Source organism: Peromyscus eremicus, chromosome 19 (assembly GCF_949786415.1).
Source record: "Peromyscus eremicus chromosome 19, PerEre_H2_v1, whole genome shotgun sequence".
NCBI classification, from domain to species: domain Eukaryota; kingdom Metazoa; phylum Chordata; class Mammalia; order Rodentia; family Cricetidae; genus Peromyscus; species Peromyscus eremicus.
This window is the reverse complement of record NC_081435.1, coordinates 33191915-33210480: the sequence shown is the minus strand read 5'-3', so window position 1 is coordinate 33210480 and position 18566 is coordinate 33191915. Positions and strand designations below refer to the sequence as shown.

Genomic DNA, 18566 nt, shown 5'->3' with positions numbered 1-18566 from the left:
GTGAGGTGCACAGGTTAGACACACCAAATCAACTGAATGTGGATGACAGCAGTCGTGGAACATCTACTAATTGATTCTTTCACAGTTGAGATTTGGGGACTCCTTTTTTTCTTCCAGCATTAGAAACAAATTCGACTAAATGAAATAAATGTGCTGGCCGTTTGGATCATTTTAATTAAAAGAGCTACCATGCAACTAATTAGGCGCATATAATTATTTACTTGCTATGATGCCAAGTGATATTTACTTCAGTCTCAAATTTCAAATCAAATAGAACAAGTTTAAAATTACATCAATGTCACATGCAAATAAGAAATCAACAACAGCACAAACATATATGCATTTCAATATAAAAAGATAATGACTGATAGAACTGTGAGAGACTCTGTGTATAAGGAAGCCTAGTTCTTAGACCTTGAAAAGTGCATATATTATATCTTCCCTTCCCTCTTCTGGTCTACCTCACGAACTCCTAACTCACTGTCAGGGACTCACAAACACTACCTCCACTATGCAGGTGCACAAGACTCCTCTGAACACAAATACTTTTAACAGGGCCTCAGACCTTAGCACAACTGACTCCATGATGGAAGTGCCATTCAGGCTATAAAACTCAGCACATAGACAGTACCACCTGCCAAAACTAAAACAAAGACTTAATCCACCTAAGTCCACATAGTTCTGGGAAAGTCTCAAAACGCACCAACTGCATTTTAGCTTCTGTAGTTTCGCTTCTGGCTAATTGTTTTTGTTAACTGAAGTATGTCAACCCAGAATGCGATTTTTGTGCTTAAAAGCTCACCCTGAGAAAGGCTCAGGGCTACAATGGGAACCTAAACATCCAATGTAGTCGCTGACTGGCTAATAGAGACTTTGTATTGGCTTAAACCCATGTCTGAGCAGTCATCTCTGATGAATACCCCATAACAATGCTCTCTCAGACTCACTAAATGTCCAAATTTGTTCACTGATGGTATATGATATCTTTGTAGATTTTCATTACCAGTCTAGCAAAATGTTTTACATATATTGATGGTTGTAATTTACCTTTTAAAGGCTTATACTGACTCTTATTCCTGTCAAGGAATAAATATTCCTCTGTCTCTGTCATAGGCGACAGCCATGGAACCCTGGCAGAATACATGGAGTAGCTTATTTTACTTACTCTGAAAAGTAAATACATTTGGAGGAGGAGACTGGAAAATGTCAAAATCAAAACAAAGTTACATTTCCCCACTCTTCAGCATACCCTAGCTGCAACTGTGACTCATGCAGGTCAGCAACATCAGCAGGGGCAGAGAGTTCCAAGTCTACCAGGATCAAGGAGTCTGACAGGTCCTTCCAATGCTCAACCGACCGGATCACCCCCCAGAAGTACTAGGAAGAGGACTCCAGGAAAACAGTCCCATAAACCTGTGGATGATCACTGAGGTTTATTCTGCACATGCTCAGTTCAGACTCTGAACTGGCTGTTAATAATCGTCAAGTAAACTGAGAAAAATCACCGGCCAAATCCACGTCGGCCACCAGATGGCACACAGAGGAAAGAGCAGGAAGAAATTAGTCCTCTTACCTGATTTAATTCACCTCCATGCAACACAACCGTGATTTCTTTTCTAGCTTTGGGTCCACAACAGAAGAGGAATCAACTAACTACTCCCGCTCCTAGTCCACGCTGTTCTTGCCATTCTCTCAACACAACACTGTCTAGTGTCTCAGCTTTGTTTTTGTTTGTTTGTTTGTTTTTGATGCAGGCTCTCACCATGTAGCCCAGGTTGGCCTGGGGCGTGTGTTGCAGACCAATCTAACCTCAAACTCAGAGATCTACCTGCCTGCCTCTGCTTCCAAAGCGCTGGGATTAAAGGTATGCGCCACCACCGCTGGCCCACGGCCCTGCTGACATTTCAAAGCAGGTAATTCTAGTAAAAGGGGCAGCTCTGCACACTGGAGGACGCTCAGCACCATCCTCAGCCTCCATCTAGGTATATTACCTGCCAAGCTGCCACAGCAAACCATCTCTAGATAGTGGCACATGTTCCCTAAATGGGGGGACATCACTCCCAGTAGAGACTTTCTGGGTTAGATTGCTAAATACAGGTTACAGGAGACCACTGTTTGGTACTAAACTTCTGTACTAGGTCCTAACTAACCAGCCTGAATGTATCAAATGGAAGCACCAAATCTATACCACATTGTTTTCTGACCTTCCCGGAAAGCAGGAAACAGGGAGTAGCCCAGCTGTCAATGGCTAGTTCCAGTGATGAGGAAAAGAGAAAATAGCAAAGCCCCTCCTTAAATGTAAACCAATATAAATGAACTAGTCAGTCTTCTGGACCTTCTTCCTTGATGCTGTCAAAACGGAAAGGCCCCTCCTCACTCTTTCTTCAGCCCTCCTCTGACTATAAACCAACTACTGCCCATTCTCGGCTTTATGCTATTTGGCAGTGTCAGCCGATTCCACAACACCGAATAAAGCCAATTAGAAGACCTTTAAAAGACTGTCATCGGCTGACAGATCACCAGGCTGGCTTTACACTACAGCCAGCAAATGCAATTTAGAATCACACAAAGGTGGCCTGGATTGTTTCCGGGACTGTCTTTTGTCCCACAATTAACAGTTACAACCATTGCCCTTGTCTTTTGCTCTCCACACAGTACCCATCATCATTTCAGCTGCTGAAGGCCTGAAGGCAGACATGCCTTGGGCCTGAAGCCTGAGGATATCCCCCTTATGGGTCCCTATTCAGAGAGTCAGGACCTTGATTACACCACAGGAAACATTTCACGACTAGCCAGGGTAAAGCAGAGTTAGTGAATGTATTCATCAGAAGCAATGGACAGTATATACTTTAGATGTGAGTACAGGAGAGCAGTACGCAACTGACCGGGGAAGGAGAGGTACACAGGTAAGGTCGGGCCCAGGGTTCTCTTGGAGTCGCACTGTAAGTGTGTAAACAAGAGACATCTGCATGACAGGCTGGGTGAAAGCACTCACCCTTCAGACCAGGACAGAAACACTTACGTTTATCGCACACAGCCGGGGTGAAGGAGGCAAGGGCAATATCAAAAGAGCTGCACTCTCGAGACAATGGGACTCGGGTGCTGTTTTGGAGTTATCTTCCTTTGGTTAGGGTGACGTGATAGTTAATAAAGAGAGTTAACTCGATTCTAGATTAGGTTAAGTGAGGTGGGTGGTCCTAGATCGAATAAAAGAGAAAGCAAATGAGCAGCAGCACTCAGCACTCTGCTTTCTGACAGCAGGGGCAACATGACCAGCCTCGTGCGGCCCCAATATGTACGATGGACAGTACCATCACACTGCCTGCACTTTAAGCCAGAATAAAGAATCTGATAGTCGGCTGCTGGCAGGTATTTGTCATGGCAATGAGAAAACTAAAACTGTGACTCACCCCATGCAAATGAGGTCAGTGACACTGGTCTTGTGACTGCTATCTTTCAGAGGCTAGGTCATGACTAGTTAGGGAGCAAGGTACCTTTCAGGCCCCGTGCAGAAAGGGTTACTTTCCATTTGCCACTGCAGGAACCTGACCAAGACAGGCCACAAGACTCTGGAAAGGATAAAAGGCCACCTTCTTCTGGGAGCCTCGCCCTCAATGGGACAAATCTGCACACACTACCCCAGCCACCTCATGATCTACTGAGCTAACACTGTACTGGACGATTAGATTTCCTCTGCTGTAATTTAGGACCCTTGAGATCTTACAACCAAGCTTCCAGGACCTTGTCACGGGATTCTCGGCTGGGAGAGGAAAGTTGCGTGCTTTACTAGGTTAGACGCTCTTACATTAACCCATTTGCTCTATACTCAGCCCTGTACAGCATCTGTGCTGCTGGCTCTAACTGCCAACCTGACACAACCCAGAACTCCCTGGGGAAAGAGCCTCAACTGAAGAAATATCTCGCTCACGTTGGCCTGTGAACATGTCTGTGGGAGACTGACTTGACTATTAACAGACCCAGCCTACCACGAGTGGCAGTATTCCCTAGGCTGGCCTGAACTAGATAACAGTAAAGGAAGTGAACTGAGAAAAAGCAAGCAAGAATGTGTTTATTCTCTCTTTGCTCTTGACTGTTGATGTGACTAGTAGTTTGAGTTCCTGCCTCAACTTCCCCAAAATGAGATTGTAACTCTGCGCTGTGACCCAAATAACCCTTTCCTCCCCTTTGATGTTTTTCATCAAGATATTTTATCACAGCAACAAAACCCAAATTAGAGCACCCTTAAGAACCTGTCCTTTGCGTCCAAGTCCCCGCTCAGCCCCCAGCCATTCTTCCGTTGACTTCCTCCATCCCTCCTTCCTCTCCACCAGCTGAGCTCTTGTCAACAGCACCCCCTTACCTGGAGACAACCCTCAGGAACTTCATGTAGAGACTCAGCAAATAACTAAAAGTCATTTCCTCCTTCCTCAGAGAACATCCTTTCCCTCCATGAGGTGGCTAATGAGAACTTTGCCACCATCTGGGTACACGCCCCCTTTCCAATGTCTGACCCGTTCCCAGTATAATCCAAACTAGGTCTGTTTAGTCAGGATACCTCTTCCTTCCCCACTTCATCAGAGACACTGAAGGGTTCACAGTGGCTTCTGGCCTTCTACATTACCATAACCACATGCCACACACATCAGAAGTCCCATATCTGGACTTTAATAAGTACCTGAGCTTCAGCAACTCCATTACTGTGCCTGATACCGTCACATCAAGCTACCGATGTAGGCAAGATGGAGCAGTGAGTCACTAAGATATGAGAAAGGAAATGGCAGTTATCACATCTGTTAACTCTAACCGGCTGTGGGAGACAACACACAAAGCTCCCGAGACTAGTGCTGTCTGGTATTCTAGGCTGGCTGAAACCACGCAGACATGTGGACCGCTGAATATGCCAAGCCTCTCTAGACATCAGACAAAAGCTTCATAAACTAGACCAGGGCCCGACTCCTCTAGTTTACTTTATTAGACACGGCCATCGAGGGCTGAAGTAACTGGGAAACCCCTTGAACCAGCGAGGCCAAAGTGGGAGGCTCACCAAGACCAGAATCAAACTCAACGGCCGACAGAAGCAACTGTGTATTTCCTGCATTCTCCCAAAACCCTACAGCCCACCCAGCAGCCGGGTAAGGGAACTAACAGCTTCCGAGCAAAGGACTCTTTCGGCTACTTCTGTGCTCAGGCAGGAGTGCCTCCAACACCTCCTGGTTCACGGCCAGACCTAAAGGATGTTTTTCTTTGTATTCTCAGACTCAGGTCCTGGCTCCCTCCAAATCTCAGGACCACTCCACTCAGGTTACTTGGCAGCATACTGGAGCTTTAGCTTTGGGGATAGCCCTCACCTTCTGGACAGTCACTAGCCAAAGATCTGTCTGTCCTCCCTCACATCTCTCCTGGGAGTAGCCTCCTTCACTACAACGATGATCTACTAATCTGTAGCCCGGACATACTTGAGAGCAAAACACCAAGTCTTCAAAATCTAGCCTTAGGTAGCTACGAGGTTTCCCCTCAACAGGCTCCAAGCTCCCTGGAAGAGCTGCAGCTCCTAGGAATCAGACTAGCCCCAGGCACAAGGAGCCTTTCCAGTCACAAGGATCTCATTTTAACTACGCGCACAATTTTGAAGAATTCTGGAATCTCCAGGTCAGCCTAATAGCTAGACCCTTCTATGGGACCTGGAGGAGACCAGAGAAGGAGCATTAGATGGGATTTCTGGAGTGACGTGGGGTCCTAGACCTGCCTAAGCATTGACCTCCGCCCCAGCACTGGTTCTGTTCTTACTGAACCCTTTTCTCTATGAACTAGAGTGAGACGAAGCGGTGCCAAGAATTTTAACTCAGTGCTGTGACTCTGGGGGCCTCCGAGAGTCTAGCTGCTTACCTTTTCAAGTCATCACACCTGGAGCTGTGGGAAGCTCTCCTGCCTTGGTGCACTAGCGACTGTCGCTCCTCGTGGGAAGCCTCTAGCCCCCGACAGAGAATGATAACTTCCAGGTTATCATTAGATAAGTTAAGCTTTCAATTCCTAGTGGACCTTCCACTAGGTCTCATGTAACAGAACAGACAAGTTCCAGACTCTAATAAACTCAGAGCCGACTATAAAACCCTGCTAAGCTTTAAATTCTGCTACCGTACTGCTACATCCTAGCCCCAAGGTCTTTCTGGAGCAGCCCCATGTTGAGACAAGCCCCTACCTGCAGTGCTAGACCGGACCTACAAGGTTCCCATGTTGCCGACCTGATGCTACCTGGTTACATAATGTTTGATGGTAGCAGGACTCAGATCTTCAGAGCTTGGGACAGTAAGCCTCCAGAAGGCACAGGAAGCAGGAGCCCTCTGGGTAAATCCACATCAGCCTCAAAGGCAGAACTAACCTGCTCTCATCAGGGTTTCCAGCAGGGGTAGGGATGATATTTACATAATTCAGCTTACGCTTTCCATGTGAAAAGCATCTTCAGCAATCTGAAGGGAAACAGGCCTCTCACTGCCCAAATGTGATGATTAAATGTGCCGTGGTGGTTTGAAGGAGAATGGCCCCCACGGGCTCAGATATTTAATATTGGGTCACCAGTAGTTGGTCCAGTTTGGGGAGGCTCAGAGGGCATGGCCTCGATGGAAGTAATATGTCACTGGGGGACAGGTTTTGAGAGGTTAGTGCCATTTCCAGTTTGCTCTCAACTGCCTGTGGCCTGCTGTCTCCATGCCTCCATAAACGAGTATACCTCTGGAACAGTAAGCCAAACAAACCCCTTATTTTCTAAATTGCCAAAATTTCCTTCTATAAATTATAAAAAAGTCAAGGTGTCTTATCATAGCAATAGGAAAGTAGCGAAGACAGACACCTATGAAATTTTTGGCCCTACTAGAGGCCTTCTAGCCTCCAACCCAGGTAGCTGTTATACAGGACAAGGCCCATCAAAAAGACCATTCCAGCAGGTCTCAAGATAGTACTCAAAAAGATCAACAGGCAGCTAGGCTTCCATTCCCTGCTGCCTTAGTTCCCAGTCACATGATCACAAAATAGTCCTTAGGAAACTCAAAGGTTTTTTTTACATCAAAGCTTCCTGACCACCTCAGAGGGATGGTTACAAAGCCCAGAAAATAAGCTAGTTTGTGGTGATATTGTGTCCCCCAATATATTATGCACCTTAATAAACTTATTTGGGGTCAGAGAACAGAACAGCCACTAGATAAAAATAGAGGACGGAAAATGGTGGCGCACACACCTTTAATCCTAGCATTCTGGAAGCAGAGATCCATCTAGATCTCTGTGAGTTCAAAGCCACACTGGAAACAGCCAGGCATGATGACACACACCTTTAATCCCAGGAAGTGATGGCAGGAAGCAGAAAGGTATATAAGGTGTGAGGACCAGGAACTAGAACCTGGTTAAGCTTTTAGGCTTTTGAGCAGCAGTTCAGCTGAGATCCATTCGGATGAGGACACAGAAACTTCCAGTCTTAGGAAAGGAGATCAGCTGAGGAATTGGCAAGGTGAGGTAGCTGTGGCTTGTTCTGCTTCTCTGATCTTTCAGCATTCACCCCAACACCTGGTTCCAGGTTTGTTTTTATTAATAAGACCTTTTAAAATTCTTGCTACACTAGTTTCCTGAATCTTCCCCAAAGAAGAGCCCTAACATCAAGCCACACATTTGAGGCCAAAGTCTCTCCAATTCTAATTGAGTCTCTCCTCACAGACACATTCTGCAGACTTTGAGGTCCATTTCTAAAGCTTGTCCTACCCGTTGTCAGGCCAATCTTGAGAGGATCCTCTGCTCTCCTCCGTTCTGCTTACCCAGCACAGAGGAATTACGTTGTGGGAAGACTCGCAAAAGAATCTCACTCACATGCCCCCATGAAAGGGACTCTTATTAGCTCCTCGTTTTATTGTGTGTCATCACTAGAGGGATAGAGGCATTCTCAAAAAACCAACCAACTAACCAACCAACCAAAGAGGGCTTGGAGGTAACCACTGTCCTCAGGGAATACATCATTCCTTGCTTTGGGCTTCCCAGGTCTCTGGTAGGAGCGTCTTTCATGTTCATTTCACTCAGGGAGTGAATGAAGCTCAAAGTATTATCTCCAGGCCACCTAGCATCCTCAATCTGCTGGCAAGAACTCTAACTCCTGGGAGATCTCTCACTAAACTCCCAATGGAGATTCAACAGTCTTAGTCCACTCTTCTCAGATACCAAATTACTGCCATGTCCACAACCCACTTCTGCCCCTTCGAAAGCCTTCCCAGTGGGCTTTCCTTAAGGCAGAGCTACCAGCTCATACTGAGTACGCTATGTCACAGGCGGTCAAGGTCATCACTGACTGACTACTAGGATCTGTACAGACCCAAACTGATTTCACCTTTGGGAGGCCACCGTCTCACATTAACACGGAGAATGTTTAATTTAAAACCTTTTCACAGGGTAAAAGCCCACTGGAACCTGTACAGACTGGACTTTATCAAGTCCTGCTCACATGTCCAACTGCAGTCAAACAGCACAGTCTATCACCATTTGTCATCCCCAGAAGCTCATGAACTGCCAACTTCTAGGAGCCCCCTGGAGATGTCTGTCTTCTCTTCTGGTCACACCCAAGTGAACATGTAGCTTTGATTACCTGTAGACCTTAATGAGTGGCCCAGATTCATTCACCCATCTTTCTGAATTCTGTGGTCTGAATTCTTTGTATGATCTTACAAGCTCTTACCTCTCATTCCCTAGACATTCTGGAAGACCTAACCCAGTTTAGGAAATCTGTCTTCAGCATGTTCCTTCAGAAGACTTGGTTGTTCTGAACTGAAGTCATCACCTTTCTCACACATCACTGCGCTCCTACCGGGCATGTTTTTCCCCCCTTATCTTTCACAATCTTTATCATCATACTTCCTACCCGCCTCTCTGAAATCATCTTTCGGTGTGACTTTGTGTATGTGTGACGGTGTCAGGCAGGGGATGACATCAGGTGTCACTCTCCACCTTCTTTCTTTCTGTTTTGTGTTTTGAGACTCATCATGCAGACCAGGCTAGCCTCTGCCTCCTGAATGCTGGGATTAAAGGTGTACACCACCATGGCCCACTTTCTACCTTATTTCTAGATACAGAGTCTCTTACTGATGGGCTAGGGAATGAACTTTAAGGGACTTTCACTTTATAGGTACAGGCACTTTGCCTACGCTACATTCATGCAGTGCTCACAGATGCCAGAAGATGGCATCAGATTCTCTGTAACTGAAGTTAGGGACAGTTGTGGTCATGTGGGTACCGAGAAGTGAACCTGGGTGTTCTGGAAGGCAACAAGTGCTCTTAAGCACTGAGCTGTCTCTCTAGGCCCTCCCTAGGCCACTTTTGCCATTATTTCTATCTTTATGGACTGTTCTCATAAAGAACTCCTACTCCCAGCCCATGCAGCTACCTCCCCTACATCATCTCCAAAAGGTCCACCATCTCCTCAAATAACATGACTCGACTCTTGTGGACAACTGCTGGCTCTGTGGGGCCGGAACTGGCAGTGCTCACCCAGCCACTCCACCCAAGTTTATTTAAGTAACAATCTCTCTTCACACACATTTCCAGTGAGTCTGGACGCATCAGCCCTAACACTCTCATGGCTGATAATAGACCAATGCTATTGCGCTTCCTCACTCACCAGTTGAGAGTGCAGTCTCGCCAGATGGTGGCCTCTTAAGCCAGGCTCTCATTTACACCGAGGCCACCAGCCATGAGAAAGGCCTCCCTTCCTGTGGGCACTATTTGATCATGCAACTTCACCCTCCTGTTAGACAAAACAAAACACCCTCAATTCTAAGAAAGCACACAGATCTCACAGACATGCGCTGACTTGTGATGGTCTACTAAAAACACCTGGAGCCTACCTAACTCCTAATGACCATGGCGCCTTATCCCAGATGGCTGATGATGAGAAAGACAACTAGGCTATAAAATTAACCGCTTAATAAATGGGACAGGGGGCACACATGCCTAGGAGGTGTAGAGGCAGAGGGATGAGGAGGAGCACAAGCTCATCCTTACGTACATCATGTCTGAGGCCAGTCTAGCATACAACACCCTATCTCATGAAGCTGGAGGCCAGCCTAGCATACATGACACCCTATCTTAAAATCTTTTGTTTACTACTCAATAAGATAGTAAAATATCCACCTATTCATCTCGATATGGACATCACACAGACAGTGCACCCAAAGTTACAAGAATGCTGATTCCCTTTCAGGGGGGATTCCTCTAAGAACTTGTCTACTCAATTTCTGTTTCTGCAGCATATTTTCTTGAATAGATCTGTGTCTGTTTTGGGTTGATGACTACTTTTATCCTCACACCTCTAGCATGTCCTTTCTCAGCATAACAAGAAGTCTACAGGAAAAGCAGATCCTATAGGGCACATAGTACGACAGAGGTTTCTATAAGGGTATACTAAAGAAACAAGAAGGGTTGGTGGGAGTTCAAGAAACTCCAACTGTGCACTCATTAGAAGGGATGATGTGCTAGCCAATGGTTCTCAGCCTGTAGGTCATGACCCCCTCGGGGTCCAATATCAGATATCCACACTATGACTCATAACAGTAGCAAAATTACAGTTGTGAAGTAGCAACGACATAATTTTATGGTGGGGGGGGGGGTCACCATGACATGAGGAACAGTATTAGAAGGTCGCAGTGTTAGGAAGGTTGAGAAGCACTTTGACAGAGAATGGCAATCCAATTGTAAATCAAAGCCAACCAGAAGGCTGGGGAGCTAGCTAGGCTGGCATGGCACAAGCCTGGAGACCTGAGTTAGATCCCTGGAACCCACGTAAAGGTGGAAGGATGGCAGCAAATGCACAAAGCTGTCCTCCACACACGTACAGTGACAAGCACCCAATGCCCCCAGTCATCATTTTTCTAAAGCTCGAGCTTTACATTTGAGCTTGAATTTTTAACATAAAACTACAAACAAACCAATCAAGAGACACATACTAACTCGAAAACTGTTAAGATCTATAGTTTAAAGAAATGGTCAGCTCCCTTAGTTACTAGTTCATCAAGCATCTAGCCCTAATAGCCGAGCGCATCACATTCTGTTAAAAAAAGATCAGTGTATAATAAGATTTATGAAAGAGAGTAGCTTACATAAATTCACTGGAACCCACCACCTTTAACCCTTAACAGTTGCTTAGCATACCATTGGCACAACAAAATGTAATTACTCTGTGAAGAGATCCACACTACAATCACAACAGCTGATATCACCTCTTCAAATGATGCAATCCTAGGTAATATGCAGACTGGCCCAAATACTCCTAGGAAGGCTACTTGTAGATGCCTGTAAAACAGTGTAAAGTTACCTCTGTCGACTTTCATCCTTACTAACCCACGCAAAACCACTCACTTTCCCAAACTATAGTTTTCCAAACTACAAAATGTACATCTGTGAAAATAACAACAAACCTCGGAAACATAAAGAAAATGAAGATCATAACCCTCTAATCCCAGTTTAGACTCAAATCTTTAGTGATTTATCCACATAGACACATTATATTTTCTTACCATTTGGGAATTTGGGAATAAAATTTGGGAATAAAGAAAATAAATTCCTTGTAACTTTTATGGATTCATGTGAATCTACCATATGCCCCAAACTGTAATTCTCCCAACACCAGAGAATTACAATGACATCCTTAAAAATAAAAAAAAAAGTCAGATTAAAAATGTATGCATGTAAGTGTTTTGCTTGCTCGTATGTATTATGTGTACCATGTGCAACCCTGGTGCCCGCAGAGTTCCGAAGAGGGAATCAAATACCTTCTTGGAACTGGAGTTAGAGATTGTTGTGAACCATCAAGTGGGTGGTAGAACTGCAGTAAATGCTAAGAGCTTATTAACTATACAACCAATCTATGTATTCCCTACATGTACTTCCACAACGTTTAAAATGCCTGATTTGACTTTACATTACATTCACGGGGTGTAGAGGAAAAGCAACATTTCAAATCTTGACTTTCAAAATTAGGATAACTGTGTCACTGTATAAATTAATCTTCAAATCTGACCAGATGAAAATGGAAATCACTGCCCCCATTACAGAGTTGTCTCAATACGCGTGAAGGAAACACCAGCAAACACTCCACAAAGCATATTTCTTTCCTTAAAATTAAATATAATCAGTGTGAAGGGCTGGAGAGATGGCTCCGCATGTCTACTGCTCTACGAGGATGCAGGTTTAGCTCCCAGCACCCACTTAAAGTTGCTCACAACTGGCTTCTAACTCCAACTCCAAGTATCAGATGCCCTCTCCTGGCCTGGGCAGATACCTTACACACATCAGTGCCCCTTTCCCTCTCAGGCACGTAATTACAAAGAAAACAAATCTTCAAAAAAAAAATAAATAAATAAAAAAGCAAACAGCCAGAATGTGGCACAACCATGGTTTCGCCTTAAAGCACATATATAGTGACCAGAAGTGAAGACAGCGCCAGCATTCACAATCTAAATTATTTCACAGTCCAAAAGCATAGCGACGACTTGGTAACAATGTACCGGGAACTTTACTTCGACAAAGAAGGAAGTATTATGAATGCGGTTTTGGTTGGCTGCAATCATTGCCCACAAGAACACAGAAACCCAGGGGAGTGAGAATTTCCTTACACGTAGGAGAATCAAACGTTTAAAGCGAAGGGACTGTTGGATTTTCCCTCTGGTTCTCAAAGATAAATCCGGGGGAAAAGGGAAAGAATAATTCTCTACAGAAAATGCCACAGGCGAACACGCAGAAGAGAAAGCTTGAGTTTGAAAATTGCTCCCTGCGTAGATCCAGGTACCTGAGATCATAAAACTGAAATTAAAAGAGTGGGCTCCACCTGCGGAATCGGGGAGGAAGAAGAAAACCATAGGTTAAAGTCAGAGGCAAAGAAAAAACAAAAAACAAACCCCACACACTTCAAAGAAGGAATTGGGCCGAAAACGGCTAGGGATTCAGGTTTGGGCAAAGGAGATTCACTTGCAGGAAAAAGCAGAATAGATGAGGTAAAAATGAGGGATTCTAGTGCTCCAGGATGTAGGGGATAAGAGAAAGAGAAATAGAAAGACATCAGGGAATGAAGGGGCGTCGAACACCAGCAAGCAGGGAGGGCGCAAAACTGGACCGGGGGAAGGAGGGGAGCCGAGGCCAGGACCACAAAGTGAGACCCAGGGATAGGAAAGAATCGAGGCCGGGGTGCTAAAGACCCGGGGATGGATTAAGAGCCGAGACCGGAGGCGCAACGCGGGACCCGGGAATATGGGAGAGCTGGGGCTGAAGACACAAAGTGGTACCCGGGAATGGGGGAGAATCAAGGCCCGGGGGGGGGGGGGGGGGAGGCAAAGAGGGACCCGGGAACACGGAGGGAGAGCCGAGGCCCGGGCTCAGTGCTGAGACTCGGGACTAGTGGAGAGCGGAGGCTGGGGTGCACAGTGGGACTCGGGAATGGGGAGGGAAAACCGAGCTTAGGGGCGCAAAGCTGGACCGAGGAGGGGGAGGGAGGACCGAGGTCGGGGACTCGGGTAGGCTGAGGGAAAGCGGAGGCGGATGGGTGAGCTGCCAGTACCTGCAGAGATCGTCCAGGACGCTGCCGGGAATCTCCAGGCGTTTGGTCTCCATGCTGAGGACCCGCAGCAGGCGCAGCGCATCCCGGCTCCGCGCAGCCGGCACCGGAGAGCACGCAGCACGGAGACTCCGGCCCGAGGACACTGGAACCCTCTGCCCGGACCCCGAGGCTGGGCCGAGGCGAGGGGCGGAGCCCTGGGGCCACGCCCCCTCCGCTGGAAAGGCCCAATGCGAAGCTGCGGGGCTCGCGCCTGCGCGCGCCTCGCCAATGAGACGTTTGTTTATTGGTCCGTGGGCTCCAATCAGTCTTCAGGCTGCTCAGTTCCTGCTCCTAAGACCAACTTCCCGCCGCCTTTGACTGAGCGCACGCCGGGGGTGTTTGCGCCTGCGTGTCCTGTGCGCCTTCTACTACACTACTAGGAAGTTTCGTGCTCCTAGTCTAGGACACCTCCCCTCCATACACACGCCCCAAGCTCTCTCTCAGGCTTGTCACAGTGGCTCCAACCTTACCATAACCTGAACGGGCACTCATTTCTTGGGAGACGAATCCCCAGAGCACCTATTAAACAGAAGCGATTATCCGCGAGTGCTGTCACCAAGTGTTCTGCGCACAGGCTCACCACCGATTTTATCACTTCTAGGGCAAATGCTGTACCCCTGAAAGAAATATTAATCCCGTTTTTGTATGCATATAGGGTCTCGCCACGTAGTCCAAGCTGACCTTGGACTCGCAGTCCTCCAACCTTAGCCTGAGTGCTGGGACTAGAGGCGTGCCTCACTACCTATAGTTAACCGACGCTCGCTTTCTTTTCAATGTGGTTCACCTCTACACCTAGAAGGAGCAACGATTCCAAGGGAAAAAATAAATATGCTCCTTTAGCTGGCTACCAGAGTATTGAAACAATGGTCACCAAGGAACTGCAATTTCCTCCCAATAATCTCAAGATGAGAAAAAGTAGGCTTGAAACCTGGTGCCACTCAGGAGGAACGAGGTTCCCAAGAAGGAATTTCCCGCAGACTTCCCTCTGCCTGTGGCCATGTGCACTTTCTACTCCCAGGAAGTTGTGAACTCTGTGAACTCCTAAAGCTCTTAGGACCGCTTTGCGGGACACATACAACGACAGGTCAGTGATGAGCCGAGCCACACCTTGACCAGAACTACTTAGTTGTGCATACCTCTTTGTCTTCCAGTGTTTAAACGTAAATCTCACTGTCAGAACTCCAAAGGTACACGGGGAAGGATTTCACCGGGCCTCTTTATTTGTTTCTCTTCCCAGTGTGCACACAGTGAAAACAACATCCTTCTCGGGCCTCATTGTTGCTTGTCCTCGTAACTGGCCTATTGAGGACAAGAGGCTTGACATCTTGTTAGAGCTGCTGAAGGCCCAGGCTCGGACCCTAACAAGTTCGGTAACATGAACACAAGAACCTCATTCCTCTATTTGACACGACACGAGAGCTCAGAAAACACTGAATAAACTTGTGATCTCCATTCCACTCCGTACACTTAAACACACCGCTTCAAACTGCTGGTTCTCATTCATTGCGCATGTTGCTTAATGGAATCCAATTCATTCTGGAAACTTAGAGAAATTGAATCCATCTGTTCTTCCTCTTACATCAGATGTATATAGGGTCTCGCCAATTAGTCCAAGCTGACCTTGCACTCGCAGTCCGAACCTTAGCCTTCTGAGTGCTGGGACTATAGGCCTGCCTCCCCAGGTCCCACCCCCACCCAAGATACCTCCTCTGTCACAGCATCAGCTTGTTCTACCATTTAATCTCTCTTTTTTTCTCTCTCAATTTTTGTTCAATCCACACTCTAACTTTTCGTAATTCATCCACACCCCTGTAGTAAGAACTACCTAACTAGTCCTTCTCCATTCATTCTGGGCCTGAGAAACTTGCATAAATTTTGTTTTGTTTTATTCAGTTATAACAAGGTTACTATTTTTCAGCTTTAGATCAGCCCCTCATCAGCCGCATCAACCGCTTGTGTGTGATACCCCTTCTACGGGGCTCAAGATGTAAAACACTTGCTGTTTGACTCGCCAGTGTTCTGACGTCGTCTTTTTGCCCTTTCTTGGAGAATCACTCAAATTTGTCTTCAGGTATCTTCAGGGCTTTTGGTTTTCGGAAGTTTTTCTCATTTCTTCTTCAAGGGCCCCTTTCTTGTGATGCTCTATTTTTGCTTCACAGATGTAACATTTTCTCATTCCTCAGAGACAGGAAGAAATACATAAAGTTGTTCTTTTCCCTGATCTATTATCCCTTTGGTATTAAATTGGTTTTTCAGCTACCATATTAGATTTCTATGCCCTTGACTATACACACACACTTAAGAGTAAAGCCAGACTCTAGTCCTATAAAAGCTCATAGCACAGGGGAATTGTTTTCTGACAGATTTATCTAGATAGTCTCTCTCTCTCTCTCTCTCTCTCTCTCTCTCTCTCTCTCTCCTCTCTCTCTCTCTTTCTGTGTGTGTGTGTTTTCAGATATTTTTTATTAAGAATTTTACTAATGTATATAATGTATTCTGGCCAAATCCACCTCCCATTCTGTCTCTTCCAAATTCCTCTCCTATGTTTCCTTTCCAACTTCTCTTGCCCTCTCCCTCCGCCCACATCCACCGAGTCCATTTAATGCTGCTTATATGGGAATGAACTGAAGCTTGTATATTTTCTCAGGGGCAGCATCCTTCAGGAAAACTTACCCTCCTTCCCCTCTGCAGCCATACATTGTCAATGGCTTCTTAGCTAGGGGTGGGATTTTCTAACCCTTCCCCCACCCAAGCTGTGATTTCGGCTGACTGTGTGCAGGTCCTGAAAAATGAAGTCATAGTCACAGTGAGTCCATGCATCCAATTTCCCTGTTATATCCAAAAAATAATGTTTCACTGGAGACATCTACTACTTCCAGATCCTTACCCCTTGATTTTTTGTTTCTAGGCCTTACCTGTAAGTATGAGCCAATAGTTAAGGATCATAGAAATCTAATACAACAGATGGGGACCTATTTAACAACAAAATGGAGCCTAGAGCCATCAGAGAGCAGGAAGAAGATTTTCAAAGCATATTGTTCATTCCTTCTGGCTGAACAAATTCTCCAAGGAGAAAACGCTTCCAGGCTCAAAAGCATTCTGAGAATAAAGGAAGGAAGCATGGACTGGAATATTCTATTCTCTCTTTTTTTTTTTTTTTTTTTTTTTTTTTTTTGGTTTTTCGAGACAGGGTTTCTCTGTGTAGCTTTGCGCCTTTCCTGGAACTCACTTGGTAGTCCAGGCTGGCCTCGAACTCACAGAGATCCGCCTGGCTCTGCCTCCCGAGTGCTGGGATTAAAGGCGTGCGCCACCACCGCCCGGCCATATTCTATTCTCTTTATTCAGGCCTCTCATAGGGCCTCACAAGTTTTGATTTCATAAGAAGCAGGCCTTGGGAAAGGAGTTGAGTTCAGGCAGTATGATGGAAGCAGTCCTAGGACACAGGTAGCAGAACAAGGAGGCAGGTAAAGGATGCTAATACAAGCATGAAGGGTTTATCATTAAGAGAAGACTGAGGGTGACTGGGACTTAATTCTTTTACTGATAAACTCTGGAGATCAGTGTAAAGCACACTCCAGAGTTATTTCACAGAAGAGGAATATAGTGGTCTCAATGAGAATGGCTCCCATAGGCTCATAGATTTTAATGCTTGGTCCTCTTTGGAAAGAATTAGGAGGTGTGGCCTTGGTGAAGTAGGTATGCCAAGGGAGGTGGGCTTTGAGCTTTTAAAAGCCCACACTATTCCCAGCTAGACCTCTCTCTCTCTCTCTCTCTCTCTCTTTCTCTCTCTCTCTCCCTCTCTGCCTTGTGGTTGTTGTCTCAACATGTAAGCTCTGCTTTACTGCCCTAGAGCCGTGACTTCCTGCCTGCTGCCATGCTCCCCAATAATGGTCATGGATTCACTCCCTGAGACTGTGAACCCAATAAACTCTTTGTTCCATACGTTGCCTTGGTCATAGTGTCTCTTTACAGTGATAGAAAAGTAACTAAGACATGGGGATTTTATATACAACACTGCATCATCAGTCATCAGTAGAGAGTTGCTCCTAGACCTGGGACCTGCCTGCCACATAGCAAGGTGTGCTCTGGTGGCCAAAAAGAGCCCTCAGGCAAAGGGATACAGATGCTACCAATAGGAAATCTGGCCAATAGAGCATATAGATGGTAAAGACAGAGATAAGACACTTCATTATCCTATTTTCCGGCATGCACATCTTATTTGTACTGACTGTCTTTGCATTGACTAAGGATGTACCTTAGTGGTTATTTTTATTAGTTGTCCTATTTGGACTTCAAGTCTAGTTTTAGAGCACTTGAAATCACAGCAGTGAAACAGTGCTATAAAGCCAATGATATTGATCTTTGTGGACCAGTGGTATAGGAACAAAGAACTTACCAGCCCCCTGCTGGAGCAGTGAAGGAAGTCTTTTTTACAATTTTTTGTAGTATATCATTTTAAGTGCAGATGTACAACTCTTTGGGGTTCCTAGGGCCTAGGAAGTCCCTAACTCTCACACAGTGCTAAACCTATCTACCTCTATTTAAAGTTCTAGGGATGTTTGTTATCAAGCATCCTGCTAGCCACTTTTCTGTCTATTCACATTTATGCTCTGCCTTCTCACCCACAGGTTTCTAAGAGCTAGACTGGTGCAGAATAGACAGTACTCTGAGCTATAAATTCCAAGAACCCAAAGCCTCACCCTCATCTCATCTGTCACGTCCCTTGGGTTGAAAAATACAAATGAATTGAAACATGGTGTTGAGAGAAAAGGGGATGCTGGGGCTCTTAAATTATAATACTAATTTTTTAAATTAGGCTGGGTAAAAACCTTTATAGTTTTAAAATTCACTATTTAATTTAATCTTTATAACTACAAGGGATAGGTGGGTTGGAATTAAGCTCATAAAAATTAAAAGACCTATAAACATTAAATGGTTAAGAGCACTTGTT

At 45.7% G+C, this 18566-nt stretch overlaps 1 protein-coding gene across 1 annotated transcript in view; it reads right to left on the bottom strand.

Moving 5' to 3' along the window:
- Window positions 1-13745, bottom strand: part of Dcp2 (decapping mRNA 2) — a 38520-nt gene extending 24775 nt beyond the window's left edge. The window contains exon 1 of the mRNA XM_059246215.1: window positions 13577-13745. Coding sequence (XP_059102198.1) covers window positions 13577-13629 — 53 coding nt within the window. The 5' untranslated portion in view covers window positions 13630-13745. The remainder of the gene's footprint in view (window positions 1-13576) is intronic.
- Between the last annotated feature and the right edge of the window lie 4821 nt (window positions 13746-18566).